The sequence below is a fragment of the Panthera leo genome, chromosome B2 (assembly GCF_018350215.1).
Source record: "Panthera leo isolate Ple1 chromosome B2, P.leo_Ple1_pat1.1, whole genome shotgun sequence".
In the NCBI taxonomy this organism is placed as follows: Eukaryota; Metazoa; Chordata; class Mammalia; order Carnivora; family Felidae; genus Panthera; species Panthera leo.
The window spans coordinates 25767838-25795326 of NC_056683.1; the positions used below are offsets into that span (position 1 = coordinate 25767838).

The following is a 27489-nucleotide window of genomic DNA, read 5'->3' on the forward strand; positions in this document are numbered from 1 at the left end:
AAAGATGCTCAACGTCGCTCCTTATCAGGGAAATACAAATCAAAACCACACTCAGATATCACCTCACGCCAGTCAGAGTGGCCAAAATGAACAAATCAGGAGACTATAGATGCTGGAGAGGATGTGGAGAAACGGGAACCCTCTTGCACTGTTGGTGGGAATGCAAATTGGTGTAGCCACTCTGGAAAACAGTGTGGAGTTCCTCAGAAAATTAAAAATAGACCTACCCTATGACCCAGCAATAGCACTGCTAGGAATTTACCCAAGGGATACAAGAGTACTGATGCATAGGGGTACTTGTACCCCAATGTTTATAGCAGCACTCTCAACAATAGCCAAATTATGGAAAGAGCCTAAATGTCCACCAACTGATGAATGGATAAAGAAATTGTGGTTTATATACACAATGGAGTACTATGTGGCAATGAGAAAGAATGGAATATGGCTCTTTGTAGCAACGTGGATGGAACTGGAGAGTGTGATGCTAAGTGAAATAAGCCATACAGAGAAAGACAGATACCATATGGTTTCACTCTTATGTGGATCCTGAGAAACTTAACAGAAACCCATGGGGGAGGGGAAGGAAAAAAAAAAAAGAGGTTAGAGGGGGAGAGAGCCAAAGCATAAGAGACTCTTAAAAACTGAGAACAAACTGAGGGTTGATGGAGGGTGGGTGATGGGTATTGAGGAGGGCACCTTTTGGGGTGAGCACTGGGTGTTGTATGGAAACCAATTTGACAATAAATTTCATATATTGAAAAAATTAAAAAATTAAAAAATTAAAAAAAAGAATAATTCTTCTCTAAAACACATATCTCAAGGGGCGCCTGGGTGGCTGAGTTGGTTGAGCATCTGACTTCGGCCCAGGTCATGATCTTGCAGTCTGTGAGTTCGAGCCCCGTGTCGGGCTCTGTGCTGACAGCTCAGAGCCTGGAGTCTGCTTCGGATTCTGTGCCTCCCTCTCTCTCTGCCCCTCCCCTGCTCATGCTCTCTCTTTCTCTCTCTCTCTCTCTCTCTCACTCTGTCAAAAATAAATAAACATTAAAAAAATTAAAAAAATAAAATAAAACACATATTTCAGGAAATCAGAATGTAAGGAATAGTGTTATCTGGTAAATGGTCTCCAAATTATTTTGATTTTGCACTGTTATCAGTAACATACATTTAAGCGTATCCCAATAGGTTTATTTATAAATTATGTACATTGATAAGCAGTACATGTATATTTATTTTTATGAGTAAATTTAATATGTTACTGATTTACATTTATATTTACATATAAATATATTTACATTTATACATTTATACATATATATTTATATGTATTTTATGTATTTATATGTATTTTATATATATTTTATATGTATACAAATATATATAAATATATTTGTATACATATAAAATATATTTATACATTTATACATTTGTACATATATACATATTTATACATCTATACATATATTTACATTTATATTTACATATATTACTGATACTTGTAAATTATATATGTGTTCAATTTTATTAACACATGTTTTAAAAAATATGTAAAATATAAATTTTAAAAGAATGGAAAGCAAATAGAAATGAGTTCTAACGTTTCCTTTACATTCCCTGAAGACTACTTTGGATGCACTCTGGGTACATACTCTGCACTCAGGACACCAGCCTAGAAAACCGTACAGAGTGGAGAGAGCAAAACTACGTTTTTAATACTTGCCCATTTTGGGTCCCCTTTCTTCCCTATGTCATTCTAAATGCATCGATGGATTATTATAAAAGGAATCCATATGCAGATATAGAAGTATTTATTAAGTGAAGGAATAAGTGAATTTGTGTGAAATGAGGCCCTCTTGCTCATCTTGGTAATCAGTGTGAATTTAGCAGAGGAACGTAGTCTCTTATACGATATTTATCCATTAACAGAGGGTGATATTAATCCTTACAGAAATATCATGCTTGATAGCACTGTTATGTTCTCTCTCATCAGTAGAAAATACGTTCATCTTTGAATAAGTTGTATCTACAGACTTGTGCTTCCTATTTTAGCAACTTCTGTGTTTAATAGGGAAACACAAAGTGAAAATTCTTTGTACTGAAGTTGCTGCCCAGAAACAGAAAAGGAGAAATACAACCTCTGTGTTTTGGAAATGCTTCAGTTCAAAGTTCCTCTAGATGTCAGTGTTACATAGAGAAATGAAAATATAATAGCCTATGGCAATGAATAAAGACCTTCTTACCTTATTTAAATGGTAAAACATATGTGATATGTAACTGACAAAAATAACAGCCTCATTTGGAAGCTAGTTTCTAATATTCCTCAGAATCGACAGCTTCTCCTGTTGGTCACCTCAGACTGCTCCACCCAAAGAATGTTAGCACAACTGGTGGTCATTTGCCACCAACACTTCAATGACCTTAGAGGCAAATGTTCATCGATTTGGCACTCCATGGAGTCTTACCATCAAATTCTCAATTTTACATATTTTGATGAACTGAAATTGATTGATACATACCAGTTTTCACTATTAAGTCTACCTATGTTCATGTCATCAAGAATAAATTCAGAAGCACAATGCTTATCCACCAGGAGTTTTCATTTCAAAAGAGAAATACTGAAAGACACTAAAAGACAAAATTACACAATATCTTACATAGATAAGATTGTTGTTAAACTACCTTATTTGACCAATTGACTTATTTTCTAAGTTGGACTTAAATTCTATCTCTCTCTTGCCTCTCTTCTATGTTAATTCTAATCTTTTGACTGACAAATATTTATTCACTCTACTAATTTCTTTCAATTTTACACCCTTGTCTCTTAATCTTCTTTCTTATCTCTTGTGGTATGTGCTGTGTGATAGATATTCAGTAAATACTAACAACGTATCTTGCCTATAATCCTCTATCTTTTTTTAATAAGTGACAGTACAATGTAGTAATTAAGAAAGAGCACAGAATACACTTGGCTAAGTGGCAGACTTTGGCGCAGGTCATGATCTCACGGCTTCTGAGTTTGAGCTCTGTGTTGGGCTCTGTGCTGACAGCTCAGAGCCTGGAGCCTGCTTCAGATTCTGTGTCTCCATCTTTATTCCCCTCCCCCACTCATGCTTTGTCCCTTTCTCTCTCTCTCTCAAAAATAAATAAACATTAAAAAAATTAAAAAAAAATGAAAGAGCACAGAATGAAGTAGACAACTGATTAATAATCTTGGTTAAATCATTTCTGAACTATATAACCCTCAGAAATTACCCAATATCATTATAAAATGGGGCTAATAGTGTCTCTATCCCAAAGGGTTGCTATGAGAATCAACAGAGTTAATAACATGCTTAGAAATATGCCTAGTATGAAGACATGGCTTAGTGTATATTAACCATCATCATCATCAAAATCATCACCACTATCATTATCATTGTCGTCATCATCATCATCATCACCACCACTATCATCATCATTGACATCATCACTACCACCATCATCATCATCGACATCATCACCACCACCATCATCACCATCAATCACTATATTTCAGTGTCTGGGCTAAGTGCCAAGGACTCAAAGATGAATCAGTCTTTTTGCCCATTTAAGGCCCACAAGCTAGTGGGAAACTGACAGGGAAAAAAAATGTTTAAAAGTGTTGGAAGTGATTCTGGGATGGGCATATAAACTGAGTGCTGTGTGCAGAGAAGAGAGCAACTGGCTTTGCCTGAGCAAGTGAAAGAACATTTTTCCTGCACTTTCACTTAAAAGAAGTTACAGACTCCGAGGTTCTCATCTCTAATTTTGGTTTTACACAGATTTACTAAACCTATCTCTGTGTTTCCAGGTCTCTATATGAAAAATGGAAATGCTCTGAACCTATGGTATTGTCCCTTGGATTATTTAAAAGTACATTTGCAGTTTGTCTTGAAGACTCCAAGCTGCGCTTACACAGCGTTTCATGCTTGCAAGTCACCTGAAGGCAAATTTTGCTCTTTCCAAAGAAAAGAAGACTGATTCTTTGGGCATTCATACAATTTCATTAATTTACATTGCATAACTTCAGAATTTTGTGATTATTTGGGTGGATGGGGCTAATATTTACCTTTTATATGGCATTTAAGAAAAGTTTGCTAAGCAAATTCAGAGAAGCCAGGACTCTGAGAAGGATGTTTATCTGCTTAGGAAAGGGGCCATCTGTTTTAAGCAGTGTGAAAGCTCATTTATGAAAGCTTACTTACTTTAGTCTTCTGCTTTCTGGTTTATAAAACCTATTCAGATATATCCTCTCATTTTCATTTGATTTACATGTGAACCATATCAAGACAATACAAGCAGAGGTCACAAGTGATACATACATTATCAACATCCTTTAATCTATTCACGAAGATGGGCCTTCTTTTACAATGCCAGTTCATGAAGATGGGCCTTCTTTTACAAACAATGCCAGAGTTTAACAGAATTTTTTTTCAAAATAGTGAGTCCATTTGTTTCCAAATATTGTAGTCTATACATGAAATGAAGGGTTTCATTAATTCAGACTGTCCTGCTCTCTAAATTACTATTAATTTTAGTGGGTTTTTTTTTCCGTATTTGAATCATGTAATACAGTTGTTTTCAGTCTGGGATGATTTTGTCCTGGGGGACACTAGCAATTTCTGGAGACATTTTTGGATATTATAGCTGGGAGGGAAGGTATCATCGTCATCTGGTGGGTAGAGGACAGAGATGCTGCTAAACATTCTATAATTCTCATAACATTTTCCACGACCAAGAATTACCCACCCCATGTGTCAGTAGTGCTGAGGTTGAGAAACCCTGATGTAATTAATATGTGACTTCAATTACTCAATTGTGTATCTACAGGGTAAGGAGAAGGCACAGTCACACCCTGGGCTGAAGGAAACGGCATCTGTCAAAGGCAAAAGGACATTGGCCCTCACAGGTAACATCTTTAGAAGACTAGATATTTATGGATTAAGAAAGCTCTGGTATGACAGTCCTGTTGTCATTCTTCTTATTCAGAGGGAGTCACATGTTCATAAAGCCCTTTGTCGGGAGAAGTGCTGTTTGAATATCTTTATCTGATTGGCTTTGGGTCCTACTAATTACTAACTAGAAAATCTTTGGGAACCCATCTGTCAGTCAATTGGTCATGTTCACTTCCACTTTGCTTTTCAAAAGCTTATATCTTCTGATAAAAAGAAACATGAATAGAAATGCCATTATGTGAAGACAAAATTATACTGATCACATGCGTCCTCCATTAAAATATTTTGTGGCTTTTAGAGAGATCTTCCCAGAAGAACCAGCTCTCCTCTGAGAAGGAAAAGGTTAATAAACTCAACAAGAAAAATTCTGAGAAGACCAATGCCTCTCTAGCTCAGAGAAGTTTTGTCACATTTCATACAGAAAGACCTCAAGACGAGGTAGAAGATTTTGCCCTAAGAAATTCCATAGAGTCAAGAGAAAATATAGACACAAGAGACATTTCAAGCACAGAGAGACTGAAAAGACAAGAAAAGATTAGTGCTGGAGATGATAAACAAGCCTCTGTGGATAAAAATGAACTTCCAGTGTTCAAAGGAGAGAAAAATGGGCTTCGTTCTAAGGAAGACACTAGTGAAAGAGAAGTTGAGAAAAAAGGAGGACCAGCAATTGCAAATGAAACAGTGTTGGACAAGTGTTCAAATAAAAAGCAGTATGTTGATAAAACTAATGGTGATCAATTCTATGAAAGGTAGGGCTTAAAGCATCACACACCTACAACTGATGTTTTTGGTAGATCTATGTGCTGTTGAAACTTAAGGCCATATCAAAAGAATAACTGAAGTGAGTTTTTAAAGCAGTGGTTTAGAAAACGGTTTCCCAGCTTCTGTGGGTTTTTCTTGGCCATGTTCTCTTGCTATTACTTTTTCTTCTTGCCCGTGAAATTTTCAGGCATTTTTATTGTTTTCTCCTACCAACTGATAGGCAAAGATAATGATTTTTATCAATCAATATTTTCTAGAGATCAAATAAAAAGTTCTTATTTTCAGCAATATGGAGCACATCCTTTCTAAGATCAGGAATTGAATAGTGATCAGATTTATCTGTAAGTTAAAAAGCTAATTCTTAAAAAGTTTACCCACCCCATTATAGATGATAAATTGTCTGTTTTCTAGAATATTTTGAGGATGGAGTAAGAAGTAGATTATTGAATGACTCTTCCTCAACTGCAAAGTTTCACATATAAATGCAGAATTATTCAGCCAATCAATTACTCTGTGTTATAATGGATCATAGAATCTATCTGGACAGAGTGTCCAAATTATATGTGAGTTTTTTAGGGAATTACAATATAATTTTTATTTCATTTATTAATAACGTATTTGACACCTAATTATGGAGAAAAATCTAATTTTGTAAGAATTAAACATAAAGACTGTTGTTTATTAAGAAAATCCATCACTGCAAAGATGTGCTTGGTAAGGTCTGGAGTTGTTAAAAACTGAAGTTAGTTCAATTCTTTCATCAATAAAGGTTTACATCTCTCTGTTAATATTCAGAGAGATGATTGCATCCTTTATTATACTTTAATTTAGTAATTTCTCTCTTCTATAAGAAAAGGAAGTGAAAAAAATGAAGATCGAATTAGCTAGGTATTCATAAAATGACTACTCTTGTAAAGGGCCAGTGGACAACTTGCAGGGCACAATGAGGTCATCAGGGAGAATTTCTGGGATCGTAGTTATCTATACCTGTTCTTGTGCTGCTTAGTTTGATGGGGAAGCATACTGCTCTATTTTATCCCAAATGCTGAAACAGCCAACTCTCTATCATGAAGCTTATGACCCTTCACCAAAACACCCTGTTAAGGAAGCTTTAGTTCTAAGAATTTTGACCATCTGAAAGTTATCTCCTTGAATCTTTGAGAGCTGCAGCTGGATTTTATTTTCCAGGTGTATCAGCAATGTAAAAGCCATTTCTACATCACGAATCCTGGAAAATTCAGCAATAGCACCCATTTTCCAGAATGCTGAGCAAGCAGAGCATATTGGCAGCAGCAAGCGGCGGGTGACGGAGGAGTGCTTCATCAAAGAGGACAACAAAAAGAGCAGAATAGATGTAGCGAGTACAGGTGAAGGACATGCATTTAGGACACAGGAAACCAGACAAGCCCAGGGGAGCTTACAAGGCAACCCCCTGGAATCTGCTGGAATTAAGACCTCCAGACAGCAAGATCTGGTGACCCCATTGGGTAGGAAATGGCTTTTGTTTCAGTCTTTTGAAGCTTCTTAACCTTTTTCCAGCAAGCATTTCCAACTAAATTTCACTTAGCCTAACAGCCTGAAGGAGACATAATGCCATGCTGATGCCATTTGTGTTTGTAACTCAATCACCTTTTTTTTTTTTTGTCTGAAGAGATGAATGCCACCAAGAGAATTCTTTCATGACTTCTTTAGTTTCCAGCATTTTTACGATGTGAGAGATGAATGTCTATATCAAGTCAGTTTCCTGGAGACTTCTATTATCTGAATTTTTAAAAATATTAACACTTGGCAGAGTGCCTAGCACAAGATAAGTGCTTGAGAATTATATGTTGAATAAATTTAAAGTTCTGAAGGCAAAGTTATTATTTACTCACCTCCCTTTTTATCCTTTGTGTGCATGTAAGAAGCTGCCTGTGGTAGACGCTTAAATAAGTAATAAATGGGGAAATGAATAGGTTCACGGAAAGCAAGCCATGGAAAAGTAGAAAGAATACTGCAATATTACTGAGTATGTGTTTTAGAACCAATCGGGGTGTGGACTAGAGTTTAAACACTTAGAGGAAATTTGAGAGCTGTATAATACGTCCTTAGCCAGCTTTACTGGTTCTTTTATTTCCAGCCAAGAAAAATTCATCTTTGTGCTTTTAATGTACCTTAAATAAAGGTTAAAATATTTTGGAAAGTAATATATAATAATATCAAACATTTCAATGACATGAAAAAAAACTTTTCATCTTTCTCTCTTTGCTTTAATCAAAATAATGGATATTATCAATGGTGCCTTTTTTTTTCGTGGTTCAGTTTCTCATGTTCGAATTTTCATTTTTGGGCTTGGGAGGATCACCTGTGTGAACCATATTGTGGTTGGAGATTTTCAACTACTGTGACATTTCTAAAAGTTGTCCTGAAGATGGTATAAACCATAGTTTTGTGGTCCTGACATTCTTTCGCAAAGATGTCAGGTATCACCTACATGAATTACAGATCATAATATGAAATAAAAGCATATATTCCCAGGATTATTAGGAATAAAATAAATGGATCATTTATTTTATTATTAAATGAGCAACACTTTATTCTAATTTTTTAAAACATTTATTCATTTCTGAGAGGCAGAGTGAGGAAGGGGCAGAGAGAGAGAGAGGGAGACACAGAATTGGAAACAGGCTCTAGTCTCTGAGCTGATGCACTGAACCCGATGTGGGGTTCAAATCCATGAACCATGAGATCATGACCTGAGCTGAAGGGAGGCACTTAACCAACTGAGCCATCCAGGCGCCCTTTGCAACATTTTATTCTGAGACCCAATCGTGGTGCTGGAAAGAGGTCTGACTGCTTAACAAGTGGCCCTTCTTTTCCTCTTATCTTCTAGATGATGTCCCAGCTCCTCCTGCCCCCTTTAATCACCGTATTGTGACAGCCAAGCAAGCAGCAGTCAACAGTTTTTACACTGTGAGCAGAACTGAAATTTTAGGAGGGTAAGTAATGCTCAATTTAATCCTCTTTCAACAAAAGAAGAGCATTTTCAAAGAGACAAATCCTGAAGATTTCATAAAGTGTTTGCTAGTCTTGACCTGAGAACCAGAAACATCATAAACAAACATTTTAAGAGATTTTAACCATTTCTGAAAATCGCCACTGATGTCAGAAAGATTGATGTGGGGACAGTGACTAAACTCCACATTTATTATCTGCTTTACTTCCCATGTTGTAATGTCTGAAAGTGGGACAAACCCCATGTGAGTCACCAGAAGGTTTAGAAGCTGTCCAAAACTTGAAAACGGAGACACTAAATGTAGAAATGAGCGAACACAGTGTATTTCTTGTGGCATATATCTTTTTTATCACTGTTGTTGGTTTTCCATTTAGGTTTTTACTGGATTAATTATTATTATCCACTTCAGTTGATTACTTCCCTCACTGAAGAATTTATTTGAAGGACATCTAAATGTACACTCTCTCCCTGAAGAAGGAAGAAAGAGTAAAGCCCATCAGAGACCAAGTTTATTCCTAGGAGATATTCCTCTTTGATGTCAATCACAACCACCCTTTGATGTTTTGTCATTTAAAGTCTAAAGTATAAAGTTTACTGCCGTCAGCATATCTATGTGAAATAGCAAGAGGAAGCAGACCATTTTTACTAATAGGCCCCAAGTTTCCTTACCAACACATGGAAAATATGCATAGCAACTATCGTGCATGTTTCTGCACTGGTCAGTGGGGGTGTGGTCAATATTTGTGAAGTCCCTTCTTCCTCTTTCTGTTCCATATTTTTTCTGCCCTCCACCATGGGGAACCACCTGAATGTTTTACTCCTCAGCCTGTTGATTAGAGAGAACTCCCCTGAAGACTGTGAGGGAGGGCAGAGAGAGGAATGGGAATTCTAACATGTGAATAGGTGCCATGGGAGTCTTTAGCATTACTCCACATAGCAGCTCATTTCGGTCTTCGGGGACATTAATGGCAAGCCAGCAACTGTTTCTCTGAAGGAGAAAAGTTTTTTGCAGAAGAGGCTTTGCAACAATTCCCAAGGCATTTTCTTAATCAGTAGCCATATGTGAGGTGCCTGGGGCTGTGTTTATGTGCTCCATTAAAGAGACTGCATCTGGAAAAGTAGTTGGAATTAAAGTCATCACTTGGTTTTGTTTACAGTAATGTCATTCTCTAAGACCCATCTGTTTCTGCACAGGTGTGTGGCTAAGTTGAGTGGGATGTGGTGGTACTCACCACCCTGCCTTGTCAGTTATTGCCACCACCCTCACCTCTGCAGTTCTCCAGGACTGTGGTGGACCTTAGGTTCACAGTGTTGTTCAGGAAGCTTCCCTTTTCTACCCTGCCATGATAGCCACATTGCACAAGCAGGCACCTGTGCTCTATTTTACTAACTCAGGAATCAAAGCAAGAAGTCAAATTTAAAAAAAAAAATGCTTATTTATTTTGAGAGAGAGAGGGAGAGAGAGAAAGCATGTGTGCATGTGAGAGGGGGAGGGGCAGAGAGAGAGGGAGAGAGAATCCTAAGCAGGCCCCACACTGTCAGCACAGAGCCTGATGTGAGGCTCGATCTCACGAACCGTGAGATCATGACCTGAGCCAAAATCCAGAGTCAGATGCTTTTTTTTATTTTTTTTTATTTTTTTTTATTTTTTAATATATGAAATTTACTGTCAAATTGGTTTCCATACAACACCCAGTGCAGAGTCAGATGCTTAACTAACTGACTGAGCCACCCAGACAATCCAAGAAGTCACATTTTAAAATTGTTAATGATTGTGTATTTCTGTATGTGATCACATTTGTAAGAAGCTGTCCTTCATAGTATATATAAATTTATATCCAAGCTAAACTGTTGAACATTTTATAGGTGATTATGCAATATGAATTTTTATTATATTTATCTATATGCAATATTGTTATTATTTTATTTATATGCAGTTTCCAAGAATAATTTTACAATCCTCGCCTATAGCCTGTATTATTCATATGCTTACAAAGCCTAGCTTATTACATTCATATGTATTCAGAAAGATTCTATTTTTTTCTATAACACAAATTCTCAAATTTTAGGGGGCGTATGAATCACCCAAGGAACATTGTGAAAATATAGATTCTGGGGCCTCACCCTGTATTCTTGCCTCAATAGTTCTGGGTAGGACCGGGAAACCCCTCAGCAGATTCAATGACCATGACCGATAGATACACATTGACATTGTTTTAGAAGTTTATTGGCTACAGTAGATGCACTAATAGGTTTGCTCATTCAAACCCCAAAGGAGAAACGCCCTGACAACCCCATCTTCCACTTGGCCCTACCTCATGCTATACACATGCTCTTCTCTGGCAGGGGGCGCTTTGGCCAGGTACACAAGTGTGAAGAGAAAGCAACAGGTCTGAAGCTGGCAGCTAAGATCATCAAGACCAGAGGCACAAAGGATAAGGTAAAGGCCGTGCAACGTGGATCTCTCCTTACCCTCATCTTCGCCTCACTAAAGCACCTTTCCTTCTTCTTAGGATGAAGTAAAGAATGAGATCAACATCATGAACCAGCTGGATCATGTGAACCTCATTCAGCTCTATGACGCCTTTGAGTCTAAGAATGACATTGTGCTGGTCATGGAGTAGTGAGTGTTCTCCCTGCCCCTCCCTCCCCTGAACCAATGCATGCACCCATCCAGATCATCCCACAGAACCCATGACTATGCGGCTGCAGCTCTTTCCTGCTTCAGAAGTCATTAGATCCATGCTTGGTGCACCTCTGATTCTGATTGGTGTGTATTAGACAATTGCATCAGTTTCAGAAGGAAAATTACTTAGGAATACACATTTCCATGTGTGACTTTACTGAGATGAAGTAGAATGACAGCATAGATGTAGTTTTATATCGAAGTTATACTGTCAAATATCCAGCTTAAATATTATTCTGGTTAACCTGGAGGAACATGACCTTTGACCTACATTTTATTTTCAACTTAATCATTAATGCAAAGTTCACATCAAATTCTTAATAATTAGGGTTAAGATAGTTTCATTTAAATCACTTTTATAGAAAATTAATAGGTATTTAGTTAGAAAATGAGTAGTTTTAACTAACGCTGAATTAGTATTGTGATTCGGTTCATTCTTTCCTCTGCTTGGGGTTTCTTTATCATTGTACAATAGAAATTTTGGATAATAAAAAGTCCAGCATCAGAAGCACATAGAAACACTTTAACACTGAAATTAGTCTGAGAAGACCCTGTTTGACCTTCGTTTGGTATTTGGGATTCCTCTCCCTGCCTTTGTAGAGTCTTCTTTATCTTCTATGTGTTAGAGAATGGCAGATGTGGACTCACCCCAGAGCTGCAGCCACTGGATGACAGAGACCTTAAGACTTTCTAGTTGTGAAATTGATGATAGATAAAGTTAAGGTCTTCAGCCTAAGCATCATCTAACTGAGAGAATGACAGAGGTGAAGAAATCACTCTGTGCACACATTCCTTGGAAGAGTTATGGGAGCTTAAACACCGGGCTGCCACTATAAGAAATGGCTGTAGGACTCATGACTCAGGACTTTGTTCCTCTTCCCTCTTCAGCGTGGATGGAGGGGAGCTGTTTGATCGCATCATCGATGACAACTACAATCTGACCGAGTTTGACACCATCCTGTTCATCAAGCAAATATGTGAGGGCATAAGACACATGCATCAGATGTACATTCTCCATTTGGATCTGAAGGTAGAACATATTTTGTATGGTATGAAATGTAAACCCCTCCCTCCCCTTCCTCCTCTGGATCAGTGGGCCCTGTCAGATACTATATATCAGCTTGGGAAATCCATGCTGGTATGAAGTGTTATGTTTGGGAATTAATAAAAATCTGGATTCTTAGCATCATCTCCTCATTTCCAACTTTTGTCACCCCCTAATATTTTCATGTCTGCATCTTTAGGGACTATTATCCAGATTCTTGTAACTTGCTTGTGTTAAAGGAATCCATATGGGAGATGCTTTCCCTAAATGTTTAGAACTAAAACCACCACCACCACCACCATGGTCTCCTTGTTGTGTCCCTCTCATTTTTAGAATAAGTAGGTGGGAGGATTTTAGCTAACTCAGAATTCACTAGTGGTAGCCAAACTTTCTATCTCCCCAAGCATCCCTAGCAGTCTCACAAATTTTTAGGAGGTTCTGAACATTAGGGATTTGTTTTCTTGTGGGCATGCTAGAGCACTGGGTTGAAACCTATGGCAGAGTGGGATACAGGGCAGCCAGAAGGGTAGAGCTAAAATGCTAAGGAGCAGAGAAGGCTGGTGGCATTATGATGGACATAGTGGGGAGCCTATGTGAGCAGCAGGGAGCCAAGCCACCTTCCTTTCTTCTTTTATTTAATGATCCTTCCCTTTTGATCTCTCTCCTATTATGAAGTGCATAGAATTGGACTATACATAGTTACAACCAGTGAAAGACCCAAGCTCAATAACTCTGATCAGTTCTAATATTGGGGCTAAGTATCATAAGCTGCTTCTTCTTGTGTGGCTCAATCATTTTCTCATTTCCCTGTTTGCACAACATGACCATGATATAAAATACATATTCTATAGAACATACCATCTATTGCAAGTCATAGGGGATTGTAGAGCTAAACAAATCTAACTTCCTTAAGTCGGCTTCCATGGTCCTCTCTTCTTATAATTTGGCTTCCCTCACTGTCTTGATTTATGTGCACTACCTCTCCTATTCACAGGGCAGGAGGAAGTGGTCTATAAAAGACAATGTCATAGGTTAAAAATCATTAGCAAAGCCCTTGGCTACAAACTGAGTTCTGTAATGTGTATTTTCATGAAGCATTTTCAATGAGTGTAGATATTCTGCAGATATCCCTAAAGGGATTTGATTGGCAACTGAAACTAGGACTTGACCTATCATAAGTCAAACAGCTCTGTATGTGGCTTCATAACATTGATTGAGGACTTGCAATGGGCAATTTTAGTTATGGCTTGTAGGTAAAGATTAACAGTAAAGGCAAAAGCTGGGTGGGTCATTAAGGACCACTCATCCCTTGCAGAAGTCTCCTTGGAAGGAAAATGGCCAAAAATATTAAGAATTCTTGTTACCATGGAGGAGAGATTAAAAGTGACTTAAAAATGGTCTTCTTTATATTTTTCTGTGTTTCACAAATCTCATTCAATGAATATGCTTTAATTTAATAATTAGAAAAAATTTAACTTTTTGAAGTATCCTCAAAACTGTTTCTTTACATTCAGCAAACATATTTTTATGTCACAGTATTCTTCGACAACTGAACAGCTTTATACATGATTGATCAGTTATTTGAGCATGAAACCAAATGTTCTTATGTAGCATCCATTCTCTATAAATAGCTTTTACTTGTAGACATCAGTTTTAGAGATATTTTAGAAAAGGGCCTCCAAAGACATTATGTCAACCAAATGGACCATTGAATATTGATAAGGAGACACTACTACATCATTTCATAAAGTGCTTAGTTTCTGATCTCATTTGAACCTACTCTCCACCCAGACAAATAGGGGAGGGACAGCCATGGTGCCACCTAAAAGGACATAGGATCTGGGGGATTCAGCAACTCAGCTAATGCACCCCAGCTCTTAGGAAAGAGTTGGAATTAGACCTTGAGAGTTCCAGGCAATTCTTTGAAAACTTTATTTCTTTTTTTATGGATGACCTTGACTTTATTACTTTTTTAATTTTTTAGAAGTTTATTTACTTTGAGAAAGAGAGAAAGAGAGAGAAGGAGCACAGGAGGGGCAGAGAGAGAGAGAATCCTAAGCAGGTTCCACATTGTCAGCACAGAGCCTGATGTGGGCTTGAACTGATGAACCATGAGATCATGAACTGAGCTGAAATCAGACGCTTACTGAGCTTCCAAGGCACCCTGGCTGACCTTGACTTGAAATGAAATTCCTTATTTTTCTCAGACCTCAGTTTTCCAGACTTAACAAATACGGACACACTTGTAAGACATTCTATAAACGCTGAGTTCCATGCAGTGCTACTATCTATGCTTCTCCCTCTTCACCCAAGACAGTTGGATTGGCACAACAAAGTCTATCCAGAGTCAAACTCCAAGGGAACACTTAGTCAAGGGTTTAGGCATTGAGAAAAAACTCAGCAAAACTTTGGAATTGCTGAGAGTGAAGAATGAACGGGGGGGAAGCCTTTCTCTTACACATGACTTTCTCAAAGAGTAAGCACAAAGGGAAAATCTGGAGGTCAGGAGCGTTCACGTTATATTGCATACTCAGTGTGGCTGTTTAAATGAATCAGGCCATTTCTCCTGGAACTCATAAATCCTTGGGAAAGATATTCCTCCAAGAAGGGGAAATTCATACTTAATAATTTTAGGGGGGCAGATGTCAAGTCTGAGACAGCCTCCACCAGTCCATTTGAAAGGTACTGAAGCAGCCCCCTTGTCTTTCTTTCCTCAAGGAGGCCTCTGACTGAACTCACACATTATGGTAAACTGCAGAACCAGGGAGAGGGACAGGCAGGGTAATGCAAGGTTGGCAGGGTACCCACAACCTCATCCACCACATAATTAAAGGAGAAAATACCCACACAGACAAGCCAGCCCCAAAGTGAAAGGCCTGATATGTTTTTCCTGAGCATCGTTGTATTTTTAGTTGTGGTTCGAGGACAATTTGAGTGAATGATGGTTGTTTTCATTGCTAATGTGTCTCTTTCTCCTGGCAGCCTGAGAATATCCTGTGTGTGAATCGGGATGCTAAACAAATAAAAATTATTGATTTTGGATTGGCCAGAAGGTATGTGTATTTGGACATAGGTACATGAATGAAGGTAGGGAGCATGATGGATGCCCTTTCTTTGCAAAGATAAGTCTGATATACCTTTTGGTTTTATACTGTTATTTAGAATTAACTTAACAAAAATTATATCCCAGCCTTACCTTGCTGATTTTGGAATTGGAATGTTTAGAAATTTCTACAGTGCATCTAAGAAAAAAATATAAAAAACTTAAAATCTAATACAGTAAAGTTATTAAATTTGAAGACATTTATTTAGAATTTGTAATTTTCTCTTAGTCTTTTATAATTGTTCTATCTGTAAAGAGAAGATTTACTTTAAAAAATAGGTAGTGTAAACAAGATGGCAAAAGTTTCTGGTATGCTTAAGCTTCTTAAGTGAACAAAGAGTTTACGTAAACTTCAGCACATTAATGTTGAATATAAAATGATTGTAAATTATTGCATTTCATTTATTCATTAATATGGGCTTATTCAAGCCATTGACATGTCAAAGATTTTATCAGTTTTCTTTTGTTATAATTCAGGTGTTCTAATTATTCTGACTGGCTTTTCCCACCACTGTTTTAGATTATTAAGGCTTTAGAGTATGAATTATTACTCTTAAACTACTGGAATTTTTTTTTACAATTTTTAAACACTATTTCTTAAATATGTGATTTCCCTTAAAGTCTGTGTATTTTAAATTTGCTGTTTGGCTGAAGTTATTTTGTCTAACAGACTACATCTTTTCAGTTTCTATGATTGTTGACTTTTGATTGACCTTCTCCATCCCTCTACTTTGTTTCCTAAATTCTAGATACAAACCCAGAGAGAAGCTGAAGGTGAATTTTGGAACCCCAGAATTTCTTGCTCCTGAAGTTGTGAACTATGATTTTGTTTCCTTTCCCACTGACATGTGGAGTGTGGGCGTCATTGCCTATATGCTGTAAGCAGTTCTCCAGTCTCTCTGACACTCACAAATATGAATAAAAACCTTAAATTAGGTCTTTTAAAAGTAAATAGCATCGTGCCATATTGAGTCACTTTCTAGGCTCTGTGGATCCTGTGGGTGAAAGGAATAAATTCTTTTCCTGCACATCACCTGAAAAAGTAAATGTATGTCTACTTGTAATCACTTTAACTCTTAGGACACCACCTAATGCCATAAAAGTAATTAAAAAACATTAAAAAACAACGTGTGTCCTGATTTCCTAAATGACTAATGCTAGCCTTATTCCTCGGGGGTGACGCTCTGGTGTTTGCCCTCTGAGTGTGTGGCAGATTTTAGCAGCTGTAAATGCTTTAAAAAGGAAGTTGTGCTGTCCTTAGAGATTCATATTTCAGTGTAGCTGCTGACTCCATTGCTGCAGGTGTTGAATTAGGAGCTGGGGTGGGGGGAGTAAGCATTTTCTTGATTGCAAAAATACATTATAGAATTATGTTTAATTATCAGGTTATTTGCCTTCTCTCAGTTTTAAATGACAGAGCCCAAAAAAGCAACTATCTGTAAAGGATTTGAAGCTATTTAAACAATGCCCACTCTGGATCCTGTGTCTTACAGACTGAGTGGATTGTCCCCCTTCCTGGGTGACAATGATGCTGAGACCCTGAACAACATCCTGGCCTGCAGGTGGGACTTACAGGATGAAGAATTTCAGGACATCTCAGAGGAAGCCAGAGAGTTTATCTCCAAGCTTCTGATTAAGGAGAAGAGGTAATCCAAGTTTGTTCCGGGCTCTGGAAGAAGGAGGGATAATAGGGAAGCACATGCCACCACAATCCAAGTGAGATAATCCCTGAATTCCCTTAGTGACATCTCTGATGCCTGTGCAAAGTTGTAAATGGAAGGAATTTGATGCTCTTAATCTCATTTACTGAGGTCTGGGACTGGTTTGGTCCTGAGGCTTGAAAGGGGCTACAAAAACTTCCCTCCTTCTGCCTTTTTCAGTGAGGCTGTAGCAATTAGGGGCTCTTGCTAGGCCTCAAAATGAAGGGTTTGGAATAAGTTATTTCCATAACCCCTTTCACATCTACAAAGCATGTATCTGGCTCTGTGTAGGTGAACACTTAACTATCATTTCATTTGAGAACCTACTGTGGGCCAGACTGTGCCAAGTGCTGTATAGACATGCCTTTTTTTTAAAAAAAGTTTATTTATTTATTTATTTATTTATTTTGAGAGAGAGAGAGAGAGAGAGAGAGAGAGAGAGAACATGGGGAAAGGGCAGAGAGAGAGAAGAGAGAGAGAATCCCAGTCAGGCTCTTTACTGTCAGTGCAAAGCCCAAGAAAGGGCTTGATCCCATGTCTGTGAGATCATGACCTGAGCCAAAATCAAGGGTCGGATGCTTGACTAACTGAGCCACCCAGGTGCCCCAGACATGTTTTTTAACCTCCATCCATCTCCAAGATGCTGGAATTGTCATTACAGTTTTATGGATAAGACTCTAAGTAGTTTTCCTAAGATCATATGGCCAGTAATTGGCAGAACTGATAGTCATGTCAACCTTCCCCTAAGGCTGTACATTTAACTGTGATATATAACATGGCCTCATATTTTCTGTCATGTTCAAACCACATTAATTCAAAATTCAGAGGATGAAGAAGAGTGATGTTGAAATATAGGTGCTGGCATTTTAGAATTATGGTTGGGGAAGGACTTTGTGATTAACTAGTCAAAAACACTCTTACAGATTTTTTAAGCTTATTTTATTTATTTTGAAAGAGGGAGAGAGAAAGAGCACAGCAGGGGCAGAGAGAGAGAGAGAGAGAGAGAGAGAGAGAGAGAGAGAATCCCAATCAGGCTCTGCACTGTCAGCATTGAGCCCGATGTGGGGCTTGAACTCGCAAATGATGAGATCATGACCTGAGCCAAAATCATGAGTGAGATGTTTAACTGACTGAGCCACTCAGGTGCCCCCAGATGGTTTTGTATCGAAAATATATACTAGTAAATAGTATTTAAGATTTTCAAAGCCAACAATACTTGTTTCCTTGTTTTATTATCTCTACTGCTTTTAAGTTATTAATAAACATGACCATGAACAGATAGGAGGGTGTATTTGGGGAGAGGGGATTAAAGAAGTATCATGGGCATTGGGTCTGGGGAAGTGCCTGACACAAAGGAGGCATTTTATGTATAATCCGCCCGGAAATGTGTCTGGGGCATTGAGAACAGATGTATAAAGTCCAGTCCCTGCCTTTAGGTAACACACGATCTAAGAGATAGGTGTTTTTAAAAAAGATATAACCCAATGCAGTTAATGCAAAGTTAGAGTATATTGAAAAGGGTCAGGACTGAGTCCTAAAGGATAAGGAGAACTTAGCCAGGCTGGTGGTGTCAGTATGAGGACAGGGGTAATGAAAATACATTGGTTTTATCTTTAATGGAAAGGCACAAAGCTGTTGTTACTATTATTATTTGTAGATGACTGAACACCAGGCACTGAACAGATAGAAGGTGTCAACTCTGTCAAGTTTTTGGTGGCTAAGATCCACATTTACTAAGAATCTATTTTACAGATATATTTTTATGTGTTACTGATTTAATCCTCTGGATTAAATGAGGAAATTGAGGCTGAGAGCAGTGAAGCAATCACACAGCTAGTGCAGTGCAGAGTCAGAGCAAGGCTTTTTGGCCTCCAGCACCATGTCCTGCCCCCTCCTTCAGTCTGAGGGTCACATTAATACCATGGGAGGGACAATTGCACATTTGGGCAGAATGACAACTGGCTGATTATTATTGGATGAAACTAAGGCCAACACCTGATACGACTCTCATAGAATACATTTCCATGTACAAAAATAAACTTGAAATGTATTAAGAATTTAATTATTAGTACTGTGTTATTGTTAACTTTTTAATAGTCAACTTTAACAAGTTTGACATTACAGTGCAGAAATAATAATTTTTTGGGCACTATCAGCTATTGGAATGCTTCTGGGGGTCCAATACTGAAAATGTATAATATTCAACAAAATAGCACTTCCCTCTGAGGTTGGTAGAGGTCAAGAGTTTTAAGAAACATTACATTTGCCTGCTTCGGGTCCTGCCAATGGTGACACTCTCACCAAGTTATTAAACTTTCCTTCATGGTAAAGATTTATCATCTCTTCAAATCTTATACTTAAATATTTGTTATCTGATGAAACAATTTTATTGAAGCAATCTACAAACTGAAGCTCCATGACTGCTTGAAATTATTTTCTTGATACAATTTCAGAAGTAGACTCCAGACTGTTACACTCACTTGTAGTTTTTTTGTTGAAAGGCTATTTAGTTTAATGTGATAACAATTAGCACACAAGACAAGTTTACCAAATTTAGAATTAGAATATAATCTCTATAATTCTTTCTCATGTTATTTTTTAAGCTGTATAAATGTTTGCTGTCTCAAAAGGATATAGTTTCTTTGTAAAGGTATCTAATGTACTCTGTCTCAGTACTTATATTAACTCTCTATCTATTTAAGTCTTTAAAATGTCTTAATTCAAAAATTAGTGCTACATATTATTCAAAAGTTTTAATATATAAATTGCTCTTGCAATTATCAAGAATCATTGTAGCATTTTGCTCTGGCAGTAGTATGTATACATTTATTCTTCCATTGACTGATAGAAATTCAATCCATGAAGCTCAAACATGGCATGAAAAATGGTTACTTGTATTTGAAAGTAGATGTTCAATTAATAACAAGAATTTTGAATGATTTGTCTCACTTGTCTTACCACTGTTGTTACCCTGACTGGTTTGATGGTAACCTACAATCATCAATGATAGTTCCAGAAAAAGTAGAATTGCCTGTGAATTTGACATTTGGCCATCTGGTCTCCCAAAGGGAATGGCCAGAGCTGAGGTTGAATGGCAGATTCAGGACTCATTTGGTATATCTCTGCTAACAGCCTTCTGAATCTCCCTTTAGTTGGAGAATAAGTGCAAGTGAGGCTCTCAAGCACCCCTGGCTGTCAGACCACAAGCTCCACTCCAGACTCATTTCACAGGTAACCAAGGTTTGTTGCTTTTCCTCTCATTTTCTAACTGACCTCAATCTTTGGATAATCAGAGGCTAGAAGCATCCCAGCCTTATATGGGTTTCTGTCTCATTCCATTTCTCACAGCCTTCAAATCTTGGGTTAGTGTTGAATTGCTTAAAATGCTTTTATTAAGCAGTTTGTGTTTTGTCAAATATGATGTTTAGGAGAGTATTACTTTCAGCATAACTAATGTGTTTATTATTCAATCATTATACTTATTATAAAATAAATTACATCACTGTACTATGCACACATACTTATATACATAGTCTAGAATATATAAACAAATAATGTTTTGGAAAATATATGTTAGTGTATATTCAGGATAAATAGTCCTCCTTAATTCAGAACTCAGATTTTTAACTTTTGTGTTTACCTGGTTCAGTATGCTCTGGGAACCAAAAAACTGTTCTACTCAGGTTGATCCAGAGAGCAATGTAAATCTATGTGAAGGAGACTCTTACCAAAGACTGAATGAAGATGACCTAAGTACTGGTGTGTTGTCGTTGTTGTTTTTAATCTTTTTTCTCCTCAAGTTTCTATTTAAATTCCAGTTAGTTAACATATAGTGGAATATTAGTTTCAGGAGTAGAGTTTAGTGATTCATCACTTACATATAACAGCCAGTGCTCATCTCAAGTGCTCGCCTTAATTCCCATCATTCATTTAACCCTTCCCCCTACCCATCTCCTTTCCAGCAACCCTCAGTTGGATCTCTATAGTTAAGAATCCGTTTCCAGGTTTGTCTCTTTTTTCCCTTTTTTCCTAAGTACTTGTTGACAATAATTGAGCCCACACTCTGTGATAACTTTGTACAATAAGATTCCTAATCTACTTATTGCCTTAATTCCTATTTATGTCCAAGAACTCATCTGTCCCTTTGGCACAGATTCCTTCCCTAAGCTTCAGATGCATATATCCACTTGACATTTCCACTTGGATCTCCTCCGTCCTAAACTGATCTCATCTTTTCCATCTCACCTCTTCCTCCACCATTCTCCCAGAATGGCCCCCCATTGAATGACCTAAACCAAACCCGAGGGCGTTTTTGTTGTTTCCTTCCTGTCCCTCAATCCTCCCATCTCATATTTGATTTATATCCAAGTTCCGTACATTATTTTCCCTAATTACTTCTAGAATCTGTCTAACCTTGTTCATCCCGTTTGTTATCCTGGCCCATGACACCCCTCATCTGAATTACTACAACAGCCTCCTCCAGACTTTCTCCACCCACATCCCTGTGGATTATACAAACAACACAGAAGCAAAAGTGTAACATTTAAGTAACTCAACTAAACATTTAGGATGTTTACCTGGCCAAGATGTAGGGAGAGGCAAGAAGCAATGTGTGCCTTCGGGCCTTGTCAGGGAAGGTCTGACATGAGCATGGTTAAGATGGCTGCCGTCATGCCCTGGAGTCATGTGCGTTTGATACACTTTCATTTCCTCCATCTCTGTACCCCATCCTCCCTACTTCTCAGGGTTTTGGAATGGAGCTTTTTCAGTGACCAACAAACCTTGGAATGACTATGCTTCAGGTACTCATTTTTTCCACATCCAGTTTTTATTGAAATTAACTTTACTTCTAAATTCAGCATCAGTACTGAGTTTTATTTGTGTCTGAATATACCTTTCCTTGATAATTGGTACTGATGTCAAGTAAAAATAGACTTTTTACCTAGTTGGTACCTCATCCAGACTACATAAACTGCTTATTAGGGTTACCAACCTATTTTGGGCCAATTTTCCACCAATGTATTTTTATCCAAGCTTATTGGTGTCCAAATAACACTTTGACGTGGTAGGACAATATGGAAACCACAACAGATAATTAATGACATTATACAGTTTAAAAAGTGCTTAAAATATTTTTTAAACCATATAACAACAGCAAAAATCACCTTTTTGTTATTCTATCCAACTGTTGGTACCTAGGTAAATTGATATTTCAAGAACGATGGAGATTTGAAAAAAAATTACAAATTCCACTGTATAAATCTAGTCAGTTATCATTAAAGTTATAATTATATGGCACTGTGCCAGGCACTGTTCTCACTGCTTTACAAAAAATAATTCATTTAATCCACATACCAGTTCTCTGAAACAGGTGTTGTTATTATCCTCATATAGGTAAGGAAACCGAAGACAGGGGTACTTGTCCAGGATCTCACCAGGAGGAAGTGATGGAGCTAGCTCCCCAGTGTAGACAGGCAGGCTCTGGAACCTGGGCAGAGCTTCACTACTCTACTATCCTGCTGGATAATGGGCTTCTGGGCAAAGGAGGCCTGATGATATTTCCAGAACTCTTCCTGTACAGTACATTTTTGGTGTTCTTGAAAGCCAGTATTCAAGCTTAGTGTATTTTATTTTTCAAAGAAATATTGAGACTAGATTTTTCCAGAAGATTCATTTTTGGAATAATCTTGGTTCTGATATGTTTTATAAAATCAGAATGTAACTTTATGTTGAACATTTAACTCTTACCCCAAACTATTTACTATTCAAATCGAAATTATATTTTAAAAGCCTTTTATAAACTTTTATTTATCTCTTTTAATTGTTTCATGCTTAAAACACTTACAATTTATTAACCACTAAACATGCTTATAATCAGTCAGTAAATTTAAAAAGGATTTTTCCTTAGGAATTAAAGCCCTGTAGCTCTCTGCCTTCTGTATTGTGCTCTTACATTGCCAACCATCCATACATAAGCCACCTTCCATCAGAAACAGCTCTCAGCTTGAGTGGAACAAAGCATTCCCAAATTACAAATCTATTAGAACCCATCAAGCATCTACTGCAGGCTTAATAAATGTGTTGGGCCTGGAGGAAAGAAAAATGAACAAATATGGCATTGTTTCTTTTCTGCTAGAACTAATAAGCCTCTACCTTTCCTTCCCAATCCCAGTGTTACAACCTCAGCTCTTGCCCTTTTTCCAATATGCTGAACTAATAAAATACTGTAGGAGCTGATATTCCATATCTATCCATCTCTTTTCTAATTCACCAAATCATTATTTCATTAATGACAACTCTGATCATATTCCTCCCACACCATAAATTCTTCCAGTATTCCCCATCGTGCACACCAAACTAACACACCCAACCGTCCAGCCTGCTCTGACATGCCCTGATATCAGGTGTTCCATCCTGTCTTTGCTACTGCTTCCAGATCAGCCCGAATCCTAGTGAGTGCCTGAGACCTACTTTAAATGCCACCTCCTTTAAGATGGTTCTTCTCAACCCCCAAACTGGAGGTGCTTTTTTTGTCTTCTTGAACCTCTCTTGTGGCACTTAAATAACGCTTGAAAACTTTTGGAAGAAGCAAAAGTTGTATCTGACTCATTTTTGTCCTCATCTGGTCTCAGTCTTGACCCTCAAGCTTTGTCAACATGAATATTTGTGGAAGGGAGTTTTGACCAAACACACACATAAAAATGAAGTGTCATTAGGTGCTCAGCTCTTTGTTTCTGACTCTGAGAGGAAAGGTAGTGATGACAGGGGAAAGTGGGGAATGCTCAAGCTGGTCCCTGAAGGTGGTTCAATGCATCTGTTGGAGGGTCATGAACAGTTTAGGCTTCTAGAACATCTCTTGAAGAGCATTTTCAACCAGTAGGAAGTTATTGACTCTTCAGGTGTTCTCATATCAGAAGTGAGGAATGAAATTATATATATATATATATATATATATATATATATATATATATATGTTCTAATTCTAAAGTTCTAATTCTTCTTCAAATGTCTTGTGATTTCCCTAGAAGAAGAAGAATTGCTGCTCTAATGCGAAGGACCTTGTGACCAAATAGTCCGTGGAAGGTGCCCATTTGAAAGGTTAGTCTCAGGTCTTTCTGAAGAGATGTTGTGCAAGCCTTAAGAGGGAGTAGCAAGAAAGAAACCAAATGTGTGTTGCACTGACTATGTGGGAAGCAGGGCAGTGTTTCTGCTGAGGGGGAGGGCCCCAATTTTGGACTGTTGTGTGTGCAGCCTGGCTCTGCCATTTTCTAGCACAGAAACCTCAATTTCCTGTTTTGTGGGTTGGGGATAGTCTTACTTCCTATGCTTGTTGAGTGGCTCCAACAAGATAATCCATGCAAAGCCTGGATACCAGGGCCTGGCACATAGTAGGTACTTGATAATTATCTCAGTAGGTGCCAGTAATTGAACAAAACCATCTCTGGTAGTCCTTACAATTGGGATCAGAAGAAGTAATACCTTTTTTGTGCTGATGGGGAAACCAGTCTCGAGACCCACACACTAACTCCCCCAAAGTCACGTAAATGGTACAGCATGACTTCTCAAGTGTCTCTGAATTTAAAGCCCATGCTTGTTTTTCTTTCCTGAACTGCTTCCTGGTATTGGCCCAGTCTTGGAGCTGGAGGAACCATACCACTTCATACACAGCCTGTACCCTGCTTAGAATTTTGTCAGAATTATTAGGAGATGGATTTACACATGAATACTTTTGATTGAATCAAAAGCTAGCTTAATTTATGCCCTAAAGGAGAAGCCTAAGGCCTTGTACTTATTACAGAGAACTTTTAGAAATCTCAACATATATGTCCTTGTTGGGGGGCCATTTACCCTCCAGCAAGCCAGTTCTCTCACTTGGGGCAGTAAGCCCATGGCCACTGTTGCCACTCAATTTTAACAAATGTGTAGGACTGATGACTTGTGAGTCTGCATTCTTGCTGCCTGCTGGTCTTACTCTCTTATTCTCATTTGTATTTACTCTGGTCCTGAGGTTTTTGTTTGTCTGTTTGACTCTATATTCTTGCAAGCTGCCTTGAAATCTTTTGTAGAATAAGATCGGGTAGAAATAAGTCAGTATATCATAATAAAAGTCCCAGGCCAGAGTTAGGAAAGCACTCAGCCTTTGGTGTAAGGGTCATTCCTTCCCAGTCTACCACTTATGTAGAAATCTATGAAACATCAGCAGGAAGGCTTGTGCTTCCTACTTACAAAGGCCACTATCATGGGTCAAAGATAGCAAGGACGGTAAAGTTTTTGGAAGAGTAGAAGGTAGCTATGTGCCTTGTGATAATGTGGAGAAAGGAAGGACGCTGCCTGCTCCCAGGCCTGGGTGGTCAGGCTCACTGAGGTACAGCCTGGCCTTCACCCGTGAGTGGTGGGCACCAGAGTCTGCGGGGAACTCTCCCTCCCTCCATCCCCCAGCAATTTTGTCTCCGGTGACCACAAACCTCAAGGGTTTGCCACAAACTGCCTTCCCACCCTAAGCACTGGAGTCACTTTTGAGGCCTGGTAGGAATGAATTCTTTGGGTGACTGGAGGTTGCACTGCAAGGCATGTCTGTCACCAGGGGCTGGCAGGGAGAGAAAGAGGAGGAAATGGTAGTGGGAGGCAGTAGAATCCTTCCATGCCACGTTGGTCCTTTGAACCCAAGGCAATGTAGGCCAGTAGCAGCCCAAGCAGTGACAGTTATGTGGAGGACAAAACATTGGAGCTGATGACACTGGTACAGTTAGCTACTGTCTTTGTTGAATTGCTTGATGAGACCTTTGAGCGTGGTCAGGTCTGCCTCCAGACGGTCCCTTGGGCTGGCTGCCTTCCTCTCTGGGGACCTCAGCTCCAGTGGGCCACAGAATTTCAACTTGGTTGCACTGCAGGCCTGGGAAGCATTGTTTAAGGTCCATGGGATGTGGGTGCCTCCCAGTTTACTTCTTTTACTCTTTTTTTTTTCAAATTAAAATGTGAGCTTAAGACATTAACTCTGAGAGCAGCCTCATTTGAGAAGAATTTTTTTTAAGTCATTTTTTATAGTATTTCCTGCCAGGATAAGATGGGGTTTTTGGCAAGCTTTACAAGTGAGTAAAACCAACTTTGTGATAATATTGATTTTTAAAATCTGGTGGTTGAAGATTATTCCTGTGGAAAAAGAATGACTTCCAGGCCCTGTGAATAAGGCAGGATCCATCATGTCGATTGAGGCATATAAATCTCCTGCAATTTGTTAGAGGTTTTTTGATGCATTGAGGAAATACTCTAAAAATCAACCTGGTGGCATTTCGTTTTGTGTTTCTGTTCCATCTTTTGCCAACCCGTGAACTATGAATTTAGGACACTTTCTCAGAGCCATGAATTTAGGACACCTTCTCAGAGTTTGATGTAGGGTAGCAAACCCTGTGCGGGCCTATGTCAAACGTGGTCATAAAGCAAATGAAAATCTTTCCCACGCGCAATCTGTGGCCTTACTTTGATGCGGGGTCAGGCTGACAGAATGGATGGTGTGGTAGCAGCTGGGGAGCTGGCTGTGCCTCACATGAAACAAAGAGGCCTTGTCCTTCGATCTTGCAAATAGTACGAAAATATCTTGCATAAACTGAAAAAAAAAAAAACCCAACTCGGGTAAGCAGTGGAATCCTGCAAGGGGTTTCTTTTTTTCTCTCACATGCACACATACATTATAAAAAAATCATGTGTGGTTTTCCTAAGGCGCACAACCAACTAATTACAATTTTAAAAGCCCTGCTGAATTAACAAGAGTCATATTTTGTTTGCTTTGCAGGAAAACTGCTGCGGTTGCTGCTGCTTTGAGAAGATTTTTGGAAAAATCAGCAGTTCTGATGCCTTGACCCCTGTGATGACGGGTGGCCCTGGGGGGGGCGGTGGAGCCGCTGCACTTGAACTCTGAGCACCCAGTTAAGGGGGACACCTAGTCCTGTGGTCCCAGGGGGTGCAGACAAGCCCTGCATCCCTTTCCTCAACTCCCCAGACCCCATGGTAGTGCACAACGGGAAAGATGCTTCCCTGCCATCTTGAGTTTTCAATTTTTAATTTTTGACTTTAGACACTGGGGCAGGGGGTACATTATTTCTGCTCTTTCTCAGCTTATTAGAGCAATCATACCGGAGATTTATTTGAGACATTTAAATCTGGAGGATACATTTAGAGGGAGAAAACTGCTTCCAGTCCTTAAACTATGCCTTTCAAAGGGGGCCATCAT

General features: G+C 38.5%; 1 protein-coding gene across 1 annotated transcript; it reads left to right on the forward strand.

Annotated features, from left to right (window-relative positions):
• Positions 1-1762: 1762 nt before the first annotated feature.
• On the forward strand, positions 1763-27120 carry MYLK4 (myosin light chain kinase family member 4). The gene is made up of 14 exons (XM_042940359.1): positions 1763-1801; positions 4846-4924; positions 5269-5719; positions 6921-7206; positions 8577-8710; positions 11074-11167; positions 11241-11350; positions 12302-12443; positions 15441-15511; positions 16311-16439; positions 17055-17207; positions 20414-20492; positions 24287-24359; positions 27052-27120. Exons 1-13 carry the CDS (start codon positions 1763-1765, stop codon positions 24332-24334), a joined length of 1815 nt encoding a protein of 604 aa, XP_042796293.1. The 3' UTR covers positions 24335-24359; positions 27052-27120.
• The last annotated feature ends 369 nt before the right edge of the window (positions 27121-27489 follow it).